At 42.8% G+C, this 20,662-nt stretch overlaps 1 protein-coding gene across 1 annotated transcript in view; it reads left to right on the top strand.

Annotated features, from left to right (window-relative positions):
- LOC309688663 (E3 ubiquitin-protein ligase rnf213-alpha-like) overlaps positions 1-20,285 on the top strand; it is a gene marked incomplete at both ends in the record, with an annotated part of 113,477 nt that extends 93,192 nt beyond the window's left edge. Inside the window, 16 exons of the mRNA XM_082504534.1 lie at positions 777-861; positions 1,217-1,251; positions 1,351-1,454; positions 1,983-2,136; positions 2,343-2,517; positions 2,704-2,792; positions 2,903-3,154; positions 3,309-3,438; positions 6,521-6,598; positions 6,859-7,039; positions 9,703-9,907; positions 10,755-10,832; positions 14,827-15,024; positions 19,426-19,515; positions 19,621-19,799; positions 20,135-20,285. Coding sequence (XP_082360660.1) covers positions 777-861; positions 1,217-1,251; positions 1,351-1,454; positions 1,983-2,136; positions 2,343-2,517; positions 2,704-2,792; positions 2,903-3,154; positions 3,309-3,438; positions 6,521-6,598; positions 6,859-7,039; positions 9,703-9,907; positions 10,755-10,832; positions 14,827-15,024; positions 19,426-19,515; positions 19,621-19,799; positions 20,135-20,285 — 2,184 coding nt within the window. The remainder of the gene's footprint in view (positions 1-776; positions 862-1,216; positions 1,252-1,350; positions 1,455-1,982; positions 2,137-2,342; positions 2,518-2,703; positions 2,793-2,902; positions 3,155-3,308; positions 3,439-6,520; positions 6,599-6,858; positions 7,040-9,702; positions 9,908-10,754; positions 10,833-14,826; positions 15,025-19,425; positions 19,516-19,620; positions 19,800-20,134) is intronic.
- Positions 20,286-20,662: the final 377 nt, after the last annotated feature.

The following is a 20,662-nucleotide window of genomic DNA, read 5'->3' as shown; positions in this document are numbered from 1 at the left end:
GGGTCCTTAGGGACTAGTAAAGCACTATATAAATACAGGCCATTTACCATGTGCATTTATCCCTCCTGTTGACTTGAATAACCATGGTCAGGTTTGGTTGTATAAAATGACAAAGTTCTGGTAGCTCATCCTGGAATTTACTAATTATTAAACAAATGTCTCATTAACAGAAAATGGAAGTCTTTTTTCAGTAGGAAAAGCTTCTGAAAATATGGTTAAAAGTACAAAATCTGTCTAAGAACACTGAGGCATAGAATTCAGTTACTAAACCAATGAATGATTATATAAAATGGCCAACACTGGAGGAAAGGAATACGTTGGCTTATTTAGCACACTGAATACGCTGGTAATCTGGCGAGGTCTGGATCACAGCACTGGTCCTGGTGTATTGCGGCTGACTAGGGTGATGAATTACAGGTGGCTCCGCCAGGGCATGGAATGGCTCTGCACTTCCAACACTCGAGAAAAACAAAATATTCAAAAGATTGCAGCCTTTGGCAAGCCAATTCTAGCCCCTGGGATCGTATGTTGTTAGTACAAAGGGAATGACATCAGTGACATGCTCATATATAAAGTCAATATAAAAATCAACAAACCAAACACTAGAATAACATAGGAAGATATATGAGACCCCAACATGAATCCAAGACAAAAAAATTTACCCCGTGACCAAAACTAGGGACCTTGAGAGTTAGACAAAATTCTCTAAATCTGTACTGCTTACTTTCTGTGATGGATAGCTTAAACAAACAATTGATATTCCATTTAACCTACAGAGGGCTTTTATACCCACAATGCCTGATGACATGCTGGCTGTAGCCCAGGTAGCCATGCATAATCGTCGGCAGCTCACCTGGTTTGGTAAGTATTAATCATTTTGTATAAGCAAGTAAAACAATTAGATTATTCAATTATATTTTCTTGCAAAAGTTTTTTTCAAAAACAATTTTCTACTTATTTTCCAAATTTTTAAATAAACAAGGTGTTATATTTGATTGGTTATTCTATACATGGAGGTTTTATGTTCATGTGACCACTAAAAATGTAGATAATGCTTCAAAACTCACCAGAAAGTGGCCAGATGCATTACCAAGATGATTAACAAATGGCGAGACCTGTGTCTAGAAACACTTCAAATAAACCTGCACTCAAATTAACTGCAGTGTATATTATATGTTAATAACTCAGTTGTTTTGTTTTGTTTTTTGTTCTGCAGTCTGTCCAAATAATCACCCATGCTGTGTTGATATGGTAAGATATTTTTTATTCTTTTGCAGTTAACTAATTTTCCACATTGATCACAAATATGAGGTTGTAACATTATACTATGTGTGTCATTATACACTGCAGTGTGGCCAGCCAGCGAAGACAGGCCAATGTCTGGAGTGTGGAGAAGAAGTCAGAGGTGAACATCATAGAGCCTTGCCTGGAGTCACACAAGTTCAGTTACATGAGTGAGTGTTATTAATTTTTATACAAAATAATGCTTGTTATTAGACATTAGATTGCTTTAATGGCCTGGCTATTAAATTTCTATGATATGACTTTTTTGGTGCACTAACATATAGGAGAGAACCATTCAAAACTATCAATTATGGTTTTATATGTTTGTTTGTTTGTTTGTTTTTTTCAAGGAAGAAATGTGTATAGAGATTTGCTTTTTTGCTCTAAAAATTCAGCTATAAGCAAACCTTATGATATGGGATGGATGGTATATCTGTTAAAAAACATTTAATTATGCTAATGGTTTATCAGATGCCATGCATACATCATGAAACACCACTCTTGTCTACACAGGCTGACTTTATAAGTTGAAAATCAGTGTCAAACTCAATATCAATAGCAATACTGTATTTATTTGGTATTGGATTGATACAAAGTATTAGAGAATTGCACACCACCTGTGTTGAGTCCTACTCTCCAACTCTAGGAAATAATTTCCTCTGTTCTCCTAACTATCTGACCCAATTCTGTTGGTTTAGGGATCAAACATGTCCTGGCCATATTCTGGGAGACCCTCAACGGAGAAACAATCCCGATGCCCTGAACACCAAAAACATGTCTCTGACTCCCTGTACTCTGGTTCGGCTTGTTACACATCTCGCCATGATGCTGGGAGCCTCAGAGAAACCCCAGGTGAGCTCTAATTTAGGGCTCTTAACCATCATAAATAAAGTATCTAAAGCTTTTTTGTACAGTAGCTGTGATATTTAAGCAGCTTTTGGTGAATTGATGAAACTACCATCATAGCTCAGTGATTAATATTCTGCAAAATTGTTAAACTCAGTGAACGATGTTGCTATCTTGCATGTAGCATGATGCTGTCATCCACTATTTTTCAGGTTGTCCAACAGATAATCCAGCCACCTGTGGAGGATGTCAGTTTGTTTCTCAGGCTGCACATAATAAAGGATCTTGAACAGCTGTCACAGGCACTGGGAAAAGGAGCTGACGACACTGTAACATCTGTTCACTTGGTGCTCAGATCACTTCAAGAACTACCACATGCCAGTAACTGTAAGGAAGCCATTTGTTAAAGGACATACATGGCAGGACAAAAGACTGTGAAAAGAAACTTAATAATAATTTGAATAAAGCAGACCTCCTTAGACAGGAATTGTTCGTGAGGGTTAAATGTCAACAAATATGGAAACTGGTATTTGACTGTTTAACCAAGGGCTATGTAAACTTTTTTTTTTTTAGCTACTATTGACCCTTACCTTACATCCAAAGAATCCAGAAACACCTGGGAGACTACTGTGGCTACAGATATTATGACACCAAAGTTGAAGGTAATTCTTTAAAATCACCGTTTACATGTTTTGACTTTTTTCATTTTATAACTGATATTTTTTTCAGTCTTATTTGTACATAACTGCCTTTGCCAATATTTTGTGTCCAGGATCTTGACCAACTCCTACAAGAGGCAAAGGGAACCATTAGAAATGACTCCCGTGTATCTTCCAACTTCATCATAAGGATGATCCATGGTGATGACTGTAGCTTCCTCGCCTCACTGCAACAGGGCTCTGAGGTCGACAGCTCAGCAGTGTGGAGCTGCAGGGAGAAGCTGTCGCTGCTCAGCCTCACACACATTATGGAGACTAATGATCAAAAGGAGGAGCTCCCCCTGCTCTGGAGGTTCCTGCAGAAGGTGTGTGTCTCACAGATGTAACGCTTTCACAAAATTATTTTCTATTTCTATTGTGTGCCTTCCTCCTGTTTAGTATATATTCGTCTTGTTGTATATGCTCCTGTTGTCTATTATTTATTTTATAGGGGAATTTCGTTGTGTTTTCGTTTTACAGGAGAGAGAGTTTCGACATATCAAATTCCTCCCTGAAATCCTAATCCTGCAGAAACGTTTGGTGAGAAAGTACCAGAATGCAACTGAAGAGATCGTGGGCTCCATCAGAGAATTCATATATCAGCAAACAGGTATAGAGATTATGTAGGCCTAAACCTGTTTTTTCTCAAAATCTGAATAGTTAAATGGTTAATCTACAGGGTGGGCCATTTATATGGATACACCGTAATAGCATGGGAATGGTTGGTGATATTAAAGTCCTGTTTGTGGCACATTAGTATATGTGAGGGGGCAAACTCCTCAACATGGGTGGTGACCATGGTGGCCATTTAGAAGTCGGCCATCTTGATTACAACTTTTGTTTTTTTCAATAGGAAGAGGGCCATGTGACACATCAAACTTATGGGTAATGTCACAAGAAAAACAATGGTGTGCTTGGGTTCAACGTAACTTTATTCTTTCATGAGTTATTTACAAGTTTCTGACCACTTATAAAATGTGTTCAATGTGCTGCCCATTGTGTTGGATTGTCAATGCAACCCTCTTCTCCTCAACCCTCAACCTCCCACTGTTCACACACTGATAGCAACACCGCAGGAGAAATGCCAGCACAGGCATCCAGTATCCGTAGTTTCAGGTGCTGCACATCTCGTATCTTCACACCATAGACAATTGCCTTCAGATGACCCCAAAGATAAAAGTCTAAGGGGGTCAGATCGGGAGGCCTTGGACGCCATTCAACTGGCCCATGATGACCAATCCACTTTCCAGGAAACTGTTCATCTAGGAATGCTCGGACCTGGCACCCATAATGTGCTGGTGCACCATCTTGCTGGAAAAACTCAGGGAATGTGCCACCTTCAGTGCATAAAGAGGGAAACACATCATCATGTAGCAATTTCAAATATCCAGTGGCCTTGAGGTTTCCATTGATGAAGGATGGACCCACTACCGTTGTACCCCATATACCACACCAAACCATCACTTTTGTTGTTCCAACAGTCTTGGAGGGATCCATCCAATGTGGGTTAGTGTCAGACCAATAGCGGTGGTTTTGTTTGTTAACTTCACCATTCACATAAAAGTTTGCCTCATCACTGAACAAAATCTTCTGCGTGAACTGAGGGTCCTGTTCCAATTTTTGATTTGCCCATTCTGCAAATTCTGTGCGCCGATCTGGGTCATCCTCACTGAGATGCTGCAGTAGCTGGAGTTTGTAAGGGTGCCATTTGTGAGTAGCTAATATCCACCAAAGGGATGTTCGACTAAGTCCACTCTCCAGTGACATGCGGCGAGTGCTACGCTGTGGGCTCTTGCTGAATGAAGCTAGGACAGTCACTGATGTTTCTTCATAAGTGACAGTCTTCTTGTGTCCACATTTTGGCAAATCCAACACTGAACCAGTTTCACGAAACTTAGCAAGCAGTTTGCTAACTGTAGCATGGGAGATGGGTGGTCTCGTAGGGTGTCTTGCATTGAAATCTGCTGCAATGACCCAGTTACTGCTTTCACCAGATATCAACACAATTTCGATCCGCTCCTCACGTGTTAACCTCTTCGACATGTCAATGGCTGTGAACAAAGTGAAACTTGTAAACAACTCATGAAAGAATAAAGTTACATCGAAACCAAGCACACCATTGTTTTTCTTGTGACATTACCAATAAGTTTGATGTGTCACATGGCCCTCTTCCTATTGAAAAAACAAAAGTTGTATCCAAGATGGCTGACTTCTAAATGGCCACCATGGTCACCACCCATGTTGAGGAGTTTGCCCCCTCAAATATACTAATGTGCCACAAACAGGACTTTAATATCACCAACCATTCCCATGCTATTACGGTGTATCCATATAAATGGCCCACCCTGTACTTATTTGTATTAATGTGAAAATCTGTCAAAGTACATCAAAGTCTGTATGTGATTTGACATTATATTAGGGTGACCATATTTTGATTTCCAAAAAAGAGGACATTTGGCCCAGTCATGAAGAATTTTAATAATACTGTTTAAGGAATAATACTGTTTAAAGAAGTCCAAACGCTTTTCTTTCCAAGCTCCTTAGACTACGATGACCTGGATGACTGAGAACCTTCACAGACAATAATACTGTTTGTTTAAAGAAAACTTTTACATATTTAAAAAATGCCTTCTTTGTGCGGTCAATGAATGATGAAATAAAAAATGTCATATAGGATTTTACAAGTCAACAAGTGCAAAAAAAATATAATAATAATGCATCATCTGTATAAGAAAAATTATAGTGAGGTACCAGTGAGGTATTGTGCAATGGTTTCTGTTGTCTCATTTGGTGTTTCTAACCCCAGTTAATTTTGTTTGCACGCCACCATTCTTCCAGTCAAGGTAGGATTGGTAATATTTTCCCTGTCCCATGGTTACTTAAGTCTGAGAAATGCCATAGTACTGGATTTCACTAAGAACTTCAAGAGTGACTTCCACTGAATGTAGCACTGTCACACCATTGACAATAGCTTCAGTGTTGGTGCGGGCACTGCTGAACCTTTTAGCTTTGTCAAACTCTGGAATCGTTTTTTGGTTTTTTGGTTTTTTTAAGCAACACACTAGTGCAATCCATGGATCTGTAGCTACTGTGATGCTTCATAGTATGAAATGTCAGTGCACCTTCTGCTGCAGAACAACAGCATCCTCGTTTTTCCCAGGTGTAACAAAGAACTCAGTCAACTTACTAGATGAAGTTTCGCCTCGCACAGCCTTTTTATGTTTTTCTCTGTCCATGTAAGCAACAAGATCTCCGGCACCTTTGTTAGACACACAAACGTTATGTGCCAGCTCTGCACACAGTGCACTACGCCTCCCATTTATTCAGACCGGGATGGTACGAGGGAAATTTCTTTTGCAGTTTGTCTGAAAAGATGCACTTGCGCTTTGGCATCTTTTCAGTGCGCCGCTTCGCGCTCTGTTCGGTCTGTGAGCGCGGAAGAACCACTTACAACACAGCAGCTCAGGGATGACGTTGCACATATGGGTCCTCTGTAGGCCTATAGGAAAACCCAGACATTTTTATCCATCTCGAAAATCCCCCCGGACGCCCCAGACAGAACATGAAAAGTGAAAATGTCCGGGGAAAAGAGGACAGTTGGTCACCCTACATTATATGAATAAAACTGAACTGAAACGAATTGTTTCATGCAATGTCATACAAAAATAAACTTTTTTTTATTACTTTTTCAGAAATGAGGCAATGGTATCAACAACATATCGAGACCTTCCTGGAAACATGGAATCAGCTAAGAGTTTCTGTAACCAGCAGTAAGTAAATTAAATTTTCTACATTTAACTACATTTAAATTAAGCTGGCTTTAACTTCAGCTTAATTTATTTAAAACAGGAGCAGTGCAAATCTTCAGTAGTTTCACATCTTTTGAGAACATGCTCACGGTTTTGTGAATATATCACAAAAAAGTTTTTTCTTTTGGGTGATCAAATGGACCAGTTACATAATAAATGGATTCAGAGAGGTTTTTGTATTTGAATTAAGGAATTATTTATCTGTCCACTGAAAACTATAGATGAAATAAAAATTCCAGAGGAATTTTGCAGCAGGGATTTGGACTTGGACAGTGACTTGCAGTACCTCCTGCCCCGTCGGCACGGTCCAGGCCTGTGTGCCACAGGGCTTCTCAGTTATCTGGTGACGCTCCACAATGAGTTGATGAATGCAGTGGACCACCACACAGGAGAGGACAACAGGTAAATTGAGGTTATTGGGGCTTTTTTAATCCATCTGTACCAGTCCTTACTTCTGTCTGAAGTGTCACTGAGGGGTTTAAGTATTAAATTATTTTCTTGTTACAAGTCTATCTTTTCAATGCAGCTAAACAAAGATACAGAGAAATCTATAGCCAATGTCCAATTCTTGAGTTATTGCTATTTATCCATCCATCTTCTTCCACTTATCTGGCGCCGGATCGCGGGGTCACCAGCCTAAGCAGAGAAGCCCAGACTTCCCTCTCCTCAGCCACCTCCTCCAGCTTGTCCGGGGGAACACCTTCAGGCCAGCCGAAAGATATAAACTCTCGAGCGTGTCCTGGGTCTGCCCCAGGGCCTCCTCCCGGTGGGACATGCCTGGACACCTCGCCCAGGAGGCATCCTTGTCAGATGCCCGAACCCCCTCAACTTGCTCCTTTTGATGTGGAGGAGCAGTGCCTCTACTCTGAGCCCTTCCCAGATGGCTGAACTTCTGACCCTATCTCTAAGGGAGAGGCCAGCCACCTTTTGGAGGAAGCTCATTTTTGCCACTTGTATCCGTGATCTCGTTCTTTTGGTCACTACCCACAGCTCATGACCATAGGTGAGGGTAGGTATGTAGATCGACCGGTAAATTAAAAGCTTCATTTTGACACTCAGCTCTCTCTTCACCATGACAGGCATTACTGCAGCCGCAACACCGATTTGTCTGTCGTTCTCCTGCTTCCTTCTTGTTCACTAGTGAACAAGACCCTGAGATTCTTAAACTCCTCCACCCGGAGTGGGCACTCCACCCTTCCCCTTTTTTAAAGATGGGAACCACCACTCTGGTCTACCAATCCAGAGGTACTGCCCCTGATCTCCACACAACATTATAGAGGCATGTCAACCAGGACAGCCCTATAAAATCCAGAGCCTTCAGCAACTCAGAGCGGACCTCATCCACTCCTTGGTGGCAGAGCCTCTATTTCCCCATGGAAGATATGCCAGTGGGATTAAGGTCCTCGAAGTATTCCTTCCACCGCCCGACAATGTTCTCAGTCAAAGTCAGCAGCGCTCCACCCACATTTGTCACTGGTAGGGAGAGGACTCAGGCGCAGACTGGAATTCAAAGTTCAGTACGACGGTTTATTTACACAACACCAAGTGCACGATATATATATGTGGGGGGAAAGATCCAGGGGTCCAGGGAGTCCAGTGGTGATTCGGGAAGGTGAAAGGTCTTCTCACACACTTGCGCTCCACCACACGAATCCACACACCAACCCGCTCGTAATCCAAAGCAGGAAAGCGGGCAGCAGGTCCGGGGAGACTGTTCACAAAGGGAGGCAAATCTGAAAAAGGCAAACTCACTCACAAAATTTCCCGAAAGCTAGAAACTAACACTAATGTGTCTCACGCAGCGATGACACCATCCAAGCCCCAGCCTTAAATAGCTATGAAGTAATCAGCTGAGCAATTAGAGCCAGGTGCATTCCACTTGGCCTGTCGGTACCTATCAGCTGCCTCCGAAGTCCCACAGGCTAATCAAGGTGTGAGTTGAAGATCTCGCAGACTGGGGCCTCTGCCAGCCATTCAAAACGCACCCTCACTATACGTTTAGGCGCACCAGGTCTATCCAGCGTCCTCCCCTGCCACCTGATCCAAATCACCACCTGGTGATCAGTTGACAGCTCAGCCCCTGTCTTTACCTGAGTGTCCAGAACGTATTGCCTTAGGTCTGGTGATACGATTATAGAATCGATCATTGACCTGAGGCCTAAAGCGTTCTGGTGCCACGGGCACTTATGGACACTCTTATGCTCGAACCTGGTGTTCATTATGGCCAAACTGTGGTTTGCTAAGAAGTCCAACAACAACAATCTGGGTTCAGATCCGAGATGTCGTTCCTCCCAATCATGCCCCTCCAGGGTCTCACTGTCGTTGCCCACATGAGCATTGAAGTCTCCCAGTAGGACAACAGAGTCCCCAGGCGGAGCACCCTCCAGCACCCCACCCAGGGACTCCAAGAAGGCTGGGTATTCTGAACCGCCACTCGATGCATAAGCGCAGACGACAGTCAGAGGGTTTGTTCCCTGCGCCCGACCCGAAGGCACAGTGAACAGACCCTCTTGTCCTGGGAGAAACCCCAACGTACAGGCAGCAAGCTGAAGGGATACTAAAATACCCACCGGGGAAACTCCAGACTGAGACAGAGTCCAGTCCCTCTCCAGGGAACTGGTTCCGGAGCCCAAGCTGTGCGTTGAGGTGAGCCCAACTATATCTAGTCAGTACCTCTCGACCTCACGCACTAACTCAGCCTCCTTCCCCACCAGAAAGGTGACATTCCATGTCCCAATTGCCAGTCTTGATAGCCGGGAATCAGTTTGCCAGGGCCTCTGCTCCTGGCTGATGCCTGGCACACAATACACCCGACCCTACAGTGCCTCCTGCAGGTGGTGGACCTGCAGGAGGATGGGCCCACGTCCCTTTTTCGGCCGGGCCCCATGGACATAGGTCCGGCCACCAGACGATCGCCCTCGGGCTCCTTCCTCGGGCACCCTCCTCCCCTGTATTATAATTCAGGTTGGGTTGAGCTTGTTTTGTTTTTTTTTTCACTGAAAAATTGATTTGGAGAAAGAAATGTTGAAAGGTTAAAGTTCATATCTACATTGTGATGTCTGCAGTGACTACACAGTGAGTCTGTTGGAGCTAATGGAGCAGCATGTGATCAGCTATGATGTGGAGAAGGACCTGCTTCCGCTGGTTTTGTCTAACTGCCAGTACAGCTTGGAACGTGGCCACGAGACAATATCTGAGTATGACCTGCCCAGGATCCAACAGCAGATCCTCACCCGCTTTCTGCAGGGAAAACCTCTCATTACCCGCGCAGTGAGTCCACACAGCTTGGTTTGGTTAAAATATCTCCCAAACCTAAATGAAATACTAACTAATACAGTCCCGATCAAAAGTTTAAGACCACTTGAAAAATGGCAAAAAATCATATTTTGCATGGTTGGATCTTAACAAGGTTCCAAGTAGACCTTCAACATGCAACAAGAAGAAATGGGAGTGAGGCAAAACATTATTTTGAGCATGCAATTTATTGAAAACAATGCTTAAACTGAAACAGTTGTATATAGATATATATGCTGTCTTGATTGCACACCACCTTTAGGAATTTTTAAGCTCAGAATAGACCTTTTGAAGTTGTTACAGAAACAAATACCATTGGTCTAATTATAGTAAAGGCAATGAGTTGTTGAAAGAAGACTTTTTTCATTCTGACAATATTATGATAGGCTTGAGTAAATGAAAACCCAATTAGGAAAATGGTTTTTAAAAACTGAATATAATCAGACATCACCCCAAAGAGATTTGTTTTAAAAAGGGCATATGACAAATGCTCACTCCACTGCAAAGATGTTTTTCTTTTATAACCTCTGTCATAATAGAAAAAGTGATCAGACGAACATAATCAAAAGTAGGTCAGTTATTCTTTGTTTCACATATTCTTGACAGTACACTGCTATAACATGTAGATGTGGGCATGCAAAATCCCTTGTAGCACATTGTAGCTATGCTAAGCAAACCAAGATTGTATTTATTGTGTTGATTAACTATAATGGGTGATCCTCATCATTTGACTTCTCAATATTCTATCTATTCTGTGTGATCACACTTATTTTACAGTCATTTTTAGTTATTTCTCTGTTGTGTTTCATGTGTTTTTATTAAGGGAATTCCCGTGCTGGTCAACACACAGGAGAGAGACTATGACACCATTTTCAAAACTGTTCATGGAAAAGTGCCACAGGTAAAGTAACAAGTCCTGTTTAGTTTCCTTTTGCAGAAGACAACACAATTAAATATTAATACACTTTACAATATACCAAATCAAATCAAATCACTTTTATTGTCACATCACATGTGCAGGTACATTGGTACAGTACATGTGAGTGAAATTCTTGTGTGCGAGCTTCACAAGCAACAGAGTTGTGCAAAATACAATAACGTAAACAAGCAAAATACAAGAATGGCTAAATCTGAAACTAATAAATATACGTACAATATATAATAGTATATGCATTTCTGGATGTGTATACTAAATATTTTTCTACGTGTGTGTGTGTGTGTGTGTGTGTGTGTATACACATATTTTACAAATTAAATAGAGTAAACAATAAAATAAAATATATAAAAATATACAGAGTGAGACATGTGCAAAACAGTGGCATTACTGTACAGTACGGAGTGCATAATGTTGAAGTTCCAGTAGTGAAGGTGAGGTGTCTATGACGTGTTCAGCAGTCTGATGGCCTGGTGGAAGAAGCTGTCTCTCAGTCTGCTGGTTCGGGACCGGATGCTGCAGAACCTCCTTCCCGAGGGAAGTAGTCTGAACAGTTTGATGATCCTCCCCGCTTTCCTCAGGCAGCGCTTCCTGTAGATGTCTTGGAGGGAGGGAAGCTCACCTCCAATTATCCGTTCAGAGCACCGCACTACTCGCTGGAGAGCTTTGCAGTTGTAGGCGGTGCTGTTGCCGTACCAGGTGGTGATGCATCCAGTGAGGATGCTCTCAATGGCACAGTGATAGAAGGTCCTGAGGATGCGGGGGCTCATGCCAAATCTTTTCAGTCTCCTGAGAAAGAAGAGGCGCTGCTGCGCCTTCTTCACTGTTTTGTTTGTGTGTACTGACCACGTAAGATCCTCAGCCAGATGTACACCAAGGAACCAGAAGCTGCTCACTCTCTCCACAGCAGCGCTGTTGATGGTGATGGGGGTGTGTACTTCTCTGCACCTCCGGAAGTCCACTATCAACTCCTTTGTCTTTGCGACGTTGAGGGTGAGATGGTTGTCTTGACACCAGTGGGTCAGGGCGCTGACCTCCTCCCTGTAGGCCGTCTCATCACCATTGGTGATAAGACCCACCACTGTAGTGTCGTCCGCAAACTTCACAATGATGTTGGAGTTGTTAGTGGCTGTGCAGTCGTAGGTGTAGAGTGAGTACAGGAGAGGGCTCAATACACACCCCTGTGGAGCACCAGTGTTCAGTGTGATGGGGGATGAGGTGATGCTGCCCAGTCTGACCACTTGGCGTCTGTCAGACAGGAAGCTAAGGATCCAGCTGCAGAGGGAGCTGCTCAGTCCTAGATCCTGCAGTTTCCTGTCCAGCTTCGAGGGAACGATGGTATTGAATGCTGAGCTGTAATCTACGAACAGCATTCTCACATACGTGTCTCTCTTCTCCAGGTGTGACAGGGCAGTATGTAGTGTCAGGGCTATGGCATCATCAGTGGACCTGTTGTGGCGGTATGCGAACTGTAGAGGGTCCAGTGAGTAGGGTAGTGCAGAGCAGATGAAGTCCCTGACCAGCTTCTCGAAGCATTTGCTTACGATGGGGGTCAGGGCTACAGGTCGCCAGTCGTTCAATGAGGAGATGGTGGAGGATTTGGGTACAGGGACGATGGTGGCCATTTTGAAGCAGGCTGGGACTACAGACAGAGAGAGGGAAAGGTTGAAGATGTGCGTGAACACTCCAGCCAGCTGAGCCGCGCATGACTTGAGGACGCGGCCGGGAATCCTGTCCGGACCAGTAGCTTTGCGTGCGTTCACCTTCCTGAAGCACCTCCGCACATCCTCCTCAGACACAGTGTGCGCACTGACGTCATCCGCGGTGCGCACACTGTCCGGTCTCATGGTGTTCTCTGTGTCGAATCTAGCATAGAATACGTTTAGATCCTCACACAGAGAGGCCGTGGTCTGCGGTGTGCTGGTTTTCCCTCTAAAGTCTGCGATCGCGTTTAGTCCCTGCCACATACTCCGAGGGTTGTCAAACTGTTGCTCCACCCTGTCCCTGTACTCACGTTTGGCTGCTTTGATCATCTTCCGGAGTTGGTAATGTGCGTGTTTGTAGTCCGATGTGTTCGCGGAGGCAAAGGCGGTGCTCCGTGCCGCCAGTGCCGCGCGAACATCTCCGTTAATCCAGGGTTTTTGATTTGGCAAGGATTTAACTGTTCTGGATGGGACGACATCTTCCACGCATTTCCTGATAAATCTGCAGACTGAGTCTGTGTACTCATCAATGTCCCTAGCAGCCACGTGAAACATTTCCCAGTCCGCGTGATCAAAACAGTCCCGCAGCGCAGACTCCGATTGGTCCGTCCAACGGTGCACCGCCCTCCGGGTTGGAGCTTCCCGTTTCAGCTTCTGCCTGTAGGCGGGCAGGAGCAGGATGGAGCATTGGCCGAATGGGGTGCGGGGGAGGGCTTTGTACGCATCCCGGAAAGAGGTGTAGCAGTGGTCAAGTAGCCGGTCTCCACGAGTGTTGAAATGGATGTGTTGGTGGAGTTTTGGTGAGACTTTCTTCAGGTTTCCCTTATTAAAGTCTCCGGCTGTGATAAACGCCGCCTCTGGGTGTGCAGTTTCCTCACTGCTGATCGCGCTGTACAGTTCCCTGAGTGCTCAGTCAGTGTCGGCTTGTGGGGGAATGTAAACAGCCGTAATAATCACTGCTGTAAATTCCCTCGGTAGCCAGAATGGCCGGCACTTAATCATCAGGTACTCCAGGTCCGGTGAGCAGAAGGATTTGACCGGGTGCACGTTCGCATAATCACACCAGCTGTTCTTGATCATGAAACATACACCACCGCCTCTGCTTTTCCCAGTAAGATCCTGTGACCTGTCCGCGCGGTGCACAGAGAACCCCGGTAGTTGTATTGCGGAGTCCGGTACCTTGTCCGATAGCCAGGTTTCTGTGAGGCAGATCACGCAGCAGTCCCGCATCTCTCGCTGGAATGAGATCCGTGCCCGAAGCTCGCACAGCTTGTTCTCCAGAGACTGCACATTAGCCAGTAATAAACTGGGTAACGGTGGTCTGTTAGTGCGCCGTCTCAGTCAAACCAGAACGCCAGATCTTCTCCCTCTGCGTCGGCGTTTGCGGCCTCCAGGGACAGAGAACAAAGGCGTCTCAGGTGAGATGAATGGGGGGTCTGCAAACGGAGCGTCCGTGTTGCAAAACTTGAACTCCGGAAAGTTATATAAGAAAGACCGTCTTTTATGTCCAGTAAGGTTTGTCGGTCGTACACAAGGAGACATGTGCTACTCGCGAAAAAATGAAGGAAAAGTAAAATTAAACACAGAAAAAAGCTGTTGCTTGGGGGAGCTCGCGACGAGGCTGCCATACTCGGCACCATCTTAGAATTAGAAGATGGATACCAGCGGTTTTTTGCGCCACGGACCAGTTTATGCCCGACAATATTTTCATGGACCGGCCTTTAAGGTGTTGCGGATAAATACAACAAAATAAAACTAGTACCGGTACCGAAGAAAAGAAGATTTATTCATAACACACTTGAAAAGACCCAGGAAAACAGAGTAAACGATAAAAACGATAACAAAATAATGCTGAAGACCGATAAAAACCCTGAAAACTATACATTTCACACCTGAGCCTCAACTCTCGCGGCCCGGTACCAAACGACTCACGGACCGGTACCGGTCCGAGGCCCGATGGTTGGGGACCGCTGCAATATACAATTACAGCTATCCATTTACAAACCCAAAATGAGACACGATATTTCCAGGGGCAGAAAACAAGTCCCGGATTCTTCAGAAAATTTGTGACAAGTTTAAAAATGACCAATATTCAGTTTAAAATAAAGCACTAATACACATTTGGAAGATTTTCTTGATGAATGGACTTTTTGTTATTAGACTAAAATGTTCTGCTCAAGCATTATATTTGACATTTATTTACATTTGCATTTGCAATTGAAGCTTTTAGTTTCGCTAACATTTTGTTTCTCTACCAGATTCCTCTGTCCTCTCTGGCCCAGAACACTGTGTCCAGAGAGCTCGACTCATACAGCGAGGTGTGCACGGCACTGAAGATTGTGGAGCTTCTTCTAGGTTTCCTGTCTTTAACCAGTGGTGATCCCACTATGAAATTAGTCACTTACCTTCAGGACGTACTAAAGATGGACCAAAACATTGATCATCACATACTGAAGGTCTGTGCATGTACACCTATACCTATCCTTTTGAACCTTTATGTGCAAGAATCAAATGTGGGAGTGTGGGGGATCTATCTGCAGGAATGGGTGCGAAATTTGTGTTGGAACGCAATGCGGTATCATGCCCTTGTGAGTAGGGGTGGGTTTTAAAAAATTGATTCCCCCAATTTCAATCCATTTTAGTTTGAATAATGCAGTATTGATTCATTAAATCCTGAATCGGGTTTTAGATATAAATGTATTTTGCCAGAAATGCAGAATCTCAGATTAAAGCTCATGAAACTGTTTCAACAACCACCAAACAGCTAAAACAGCAAATGAGAGCAGGTAAATGGATTCTGCAAAAGATGTAAACACAAAGCGGGGATCAACCCCATTCACCATTATTAAATTTGGTTCTTTGCATTCTTTTAGCGGCCGAAAAAGACTGGGCTCAGAGAGGTCAAAACTCAAAAAATGATCTTTATTTTACATTTCCAGAAAAGGAGACTGAGCACACAAAGACACAAGCTCAGGTCTGAAAGCAGCAGCAGACAACATGGTTATTTATATATTTTCGCAGCATGTCACACACACTAGGTTTTGATCAAAACACTGCTTAGTTTCACTTTCTGCCTGCACCTCCGGTGCTCTGCAAAAGCATGCAGTTTCCTGTCAGTACTTTTGGCTCAGATCTTCAGAGCTGGCCCTCTCTTATTAAAATACATAAAACAATATAATCAGCAAGTAAGCACTAAGAATATATATTTAAATCCCAACACCATGCACACGTACATGGACATGCTGTCACGGCTGAAATCTCACAGATTCTGAAGCTGCACATTTCATCACTCCCGACCAAAATTAACTAAACCAGCAGCAAAAGAAGATCAAAACTTTGCTTCACATTTGATAAACATCGCCATTAATCCCTATCTTACTTTGGCTATTTTGCTTCCACGATGAAAATCACACTTCCTCCACAGCTCTTTCTCAGTGTACTTCAGGAACAGTTTCCCATTTAAAACTGTTTTGTGCATTATTTACTTGCTTATTATTATTATGAGTCTACCATTGTGTTCGGTGCTGTCAGCTGCTGTTTTTTGTTGTTGTTGTTTTTTTTTCAAAAATTACTGCCGACATGAAAGTCTGATTTCTGCTGTTTAATACAGAAGAATTTTACACTTTTTAAAATGATGCCAAATTGCAAAACACTTAGCTGTGTCTCTAATAAAACCTCTGTGATGTTGCTCCGCTTCACTTCAGCAGCATCGGGTAATGTTCATATGTTGTTTCATGATTTTCTTCAGTTTTTGATCTACTGCAGAATATTTTAAAGGTGGGTTATCTGCTATAAAAAGACATACCAGAATTGTAGTATTTCCGACTCTGAGTCAAAATTGAATCAAATTGAATCGAATCGGGACCTTGTGAATCTGAATCAAGTCAGTTATAGAAATTGAAATCAATACCCAGCCCTACCTGTGAGCAATATTTGAATAATATTGTAGTGTGTTGCTATAAAAATGGTGTGAAAAAGGCAATTAACAATGGCTGAGAGACAGACCATCACAACATAAAGTGTAGATCCTTCCTAGAGAGAAACTGAAAAGAAAGTCAAGGTGTAAGTGAGCACAGTCTCCTTCACAGTTAAGACACTCAGACACTGGGGAAAATTCAGCCAGGAAGAGGTCTGGCAATTCTAAAGCCACAACAGAATCTGAAGACAAGTTTCTAAAAGCTAACAGATTGCATTATATGTGTCTCACAGGGCCATTTCAAGCACAGCTTAATAGTGGTCTTAGTAAGCAAGCCTCAGTTTTGACGGTAAAGAGAAGACAATTACAACAATGGACAGTGAGGCTGAGACACAGGAGGGTGATAAGGGTAGTGGAAACAGCTCGGGAACACAGAAGGAACACATTATGCTTGACGTGACAGAGGAAGCAAAACCGAATGTAACACAGATGAGATGGAGACTAACAAAATAAAACAGGAAGTGGCAAAAATCAGAACACAGAGATGAACACTAGACAAAGAATAGGAGATATGACCTAGACAGAGACAACAAGGAAAGACATAAAGACCAGATTGACAACATACAGTACACACACACACATAGCAATTAAAGTGAAGAAGCATGAATGCAAGAATCAAGAACTAGAAACATAAGTAACAAAACTTGGAGGCTCTCAAAAACGGAACATGAACAGGTATTTCATAACTCTGAAGATGTCATGGTCCTGGGTCTGTGACCCAGTGTTAATGTGTTTGGAATTTTGATTCTGGTTTATTTAACATTCTGAGGTTAAGATTGTTTTCCAGGTTTTGGTTCTTATTATAGTTGTAATTCCGCTTAGTATTTATATTTTCTGGTGTTAGTTTGGTCATCCAGTTATTCGGTTGCTTGAGTTCTCTCATCTCTCATGTCATCATATTCCCCCATATTGCCCATGCCCTCCTGTCTCAGAATCAGAATCCGAAAGGGTTTTATTGCTAAATGTTGAGTGGATTTACAACATTAGGAAATTGCTGCAGTACTTTGTGCGAGACATACTATAAGACAAACACTTACATAAAAATAAAAAGTCTGATTTTGATAGACCTTGTCCCTTGTGCATTCTTTTCAGTTTTGCTCGCCCTGTCTCGGTATATTGTTCCTACTGTGTTTCCATGCGTCTCCACATAATTTATTTTACTTACAGTGGCTTGCAAAAGTATTCGCCCCCCTTGAACTTTTCCACATTTTGTCACATTACAGCCACAAACATGAATCAATTTTATTGGAATTCCACGTGAAAGACCAACACAAAGTGGTGTACACGTGAGAAGTGGAACGAAAATCATACATGATACCAAACATTTTTTACAAATAAATAACTGAAAAGTGGGGTGTGCGTAATTATTCAGCCCCCTGAGTCAATACTTAGAAGAACCACCTTTTGCTGCAATTACAGCTGCCAGTCTTTTAGGGTATGTCTCTACCAGCTTTGCACATCTAGAGACTGAAATCCTTGCCCATTCTTCTTTACAAAACAGCTCCAGCTCAGTCAGATTAGATGGACAGCATTTGTGAACTGCAGTTTTCAGATCTTGCCACAGATTCTCAATTGGATTTAGATCTGGACTTTGACTGGGCCATTCTAACACATGGATATGTTTTGTTTTAAACCATTCCATTGTTGCCCTGGCTTTATGTTTAGGGTTGTTGTCCTGCTGGAAGGTGAACCTCTGCCCCAGTCTCAAGTCTTTTGCAGACTCCAAGAGTTTTTCTTCCAAGACTGCCCTGTATTTGGCTCCATCCATTTTCCCATCAACTCTGACCAGCTTCCCTGTCCCTGCTGAAGAGAAGCACCCCCAGAGCATGATGCTGCCACCACCATATTTGACAGTGGGAATAATTGTGTTCAGAGTGATGCGCAGTGTTAGTTTTTCCGCCACACATAGTGTTTTGCATTTTGGCCAAAAAGTTCCATTTTGGTCTCATCTGACCAGAGCACCTTCTTCCACATGTTTGCTGTGTCCCCCACATGGCTTGTGGCCAACTGCAAACTGGACATGTTATGGTTTTCTGTTAACAATGGCTTTCTTCTTGCTACTCTTCCATAAAGGCCAACTTTGTGCAGTGCACGACTAATAGTTGTCCTATGGACAGATTCCCCCACCTGAGCTGTAGATCTCTGCGGCTCGTCCAGAGTCACCATGGGCCTCTTGGCTGCATTTCTGATCAGCGCTCTCCTTGTTGGGCCTGTGAGTTTAGGTGGGCGGCCTTGTCTTGGTAGGTTTACAGTTGTGCCATACTCCTTCCATTTCTGAATGATCGCTTGAACAGTGGTCCGTGGGATGTTCAAGGCTTGGGAAATCTTTTTGTAGCCTAAGCCTGCTTTAAATTTCTCAGTAACTTTATCCCTGACCTGTCTGGTGTGTTCTTTGGACTTCATGGTGTTATTGCTCCCAATATTCTCTTAGCCTCTGAGGCCGTCACAGAGCAGCTGTATTTGTACTGACATTAGATTACACACAGGTGCACTCCATTTTATTCATTAACACTCATCAGGCAATGTCTATGGGCAACTGACTGCACTCAGAACAAAGGGGGCTGAATAATTACGCACACCCCACTTTTCAGTTATTTATTTTTAAAAAATGTTTCGAATCATGTATGATTTTCGTTCCACTTCTCACGTGTACACCACTTTGTGTTGGTCTTTCACGTGGAATTACAATAAAATTGATTCATGTTTGTGGCTGTAATGTGACAAAATGTGGAAAAGTTCAAGGGGGCCGAATACTTTTGCAAGCCACTGTACTTGTGTCTCCAAGCTTTAGTGTCCATCCAATATCATCTTAAAAATAGCATGAACTAGCCAAATGACCAGAGCAAAATCTGTTGAATTTTTAAATATTTATATTTTGTAGGCTTTTGGTAAATGTACCCTCGGACACTGTGTTTGTCTGTGGAAAGTCCTCTCCTCACTCAGATCTGAAAACATGCTGCGTCTCAAAAGGGTAAGTTTGGCTTTTGCAGTAATTTTTTTTTTCAAACAGCATTTTAAATGGTTTTTGTGATCAGAAAAGCTCTATTTATATGCCAGTCCAACTTTCTTTGAAAAGAACCCCTTTTCAGAGTATCCACCTGAGTACCAGATGCCACTGAGTGAGGAAAACAAGGCTGAGCTGAAAAAAATCATGTCTAGAGGAAATGTGGACCAGTGGCTGCTTGAGATCCATGAAGTTCTTTTGTTGGGTCTGGGCTGCCTACGGGCCACTGAGGATTGGAATCCATCCTGGAGGTAAATTTGTTGGATATCATCAAATGTCTCTGGTAATACAGTACCTCTTGGTCCTGATGTATTCTGTGTGAAGACGGTAAAGTTGCATCTTAAACATCACAATAAGTGCAGATGATGCTGTATAGTCAAAATTGGGAGCTCTATTCTAGATCTCAGAGATGCAAAATGCATCTCGTATTTGCCTTGTGCAGCTCAGAATCAGTGAAGTTTCCCATTGTTCAGTCTCTCTGTCTACACCAAAAATGTAGATCTGTTTCTTCAAGTTGGAAAGTCATTTGCTTCAAGTGGAAGAGAGAAATCAGTCTGTTGAAATACGTCTGTTTTCTTCTTGACAGTTTGAAGCAGGCTGTTACTGTGTACATGAGACATAAAGACGTTCCACCTTACATGAAGGAAGACTTCCCTGAAATTCTGCAGCTGTCCCAGATAGTAGAGACATGGAAATACGCTATAACAGCAAAACAGGAGTGGATGATGGAAGGATGAACTGGGTGAGAGTTTAGCTAATAAAAATTACATATATTATATATTCTGTGTGACTACATTGTACATTTACGGATTGTTCTTATATTTCTTGTTGGATTTTTTGAGAAATTCTATTGAACAGCAGCAAAAATTGGTCAAACAAACAAACAAACAAAAGCTTTGCATATGACCTTTAATTTTTCTTACATTTTATCTCACACATTTCTTTCTCTTAAATTTTAAAGTGCTTTGAATGTTCACCACCTTCCATTTTTTACCTAATTTTATTTCTATTCCATTTATTATTGTGTGTTACATATGCATGACAGATTATGAATAGCCTTTAGGCTTAGTGAGAACAATAATATGCAGGAAAGGTAGATTAAACTGGATTCCAC

This window comes from Aulonocara stuartgranti (assembly GCF_965226115.1).
Source record: "Aulonocara stuartgranti genome assembly, chromosome: 15".
In the NCBI taxonomy this organism is placed as follows: Eukaryota; Metazoa; Chordata; class Actinopteri; order Cichliformes; family Cichlidae; genus Aulonocara; species Aulonocara stuartgranti.
Note: the sequence above shows the minus strand (reverse complement) of the source record. Positions and strands in the feature narration are given on the sequence as shown.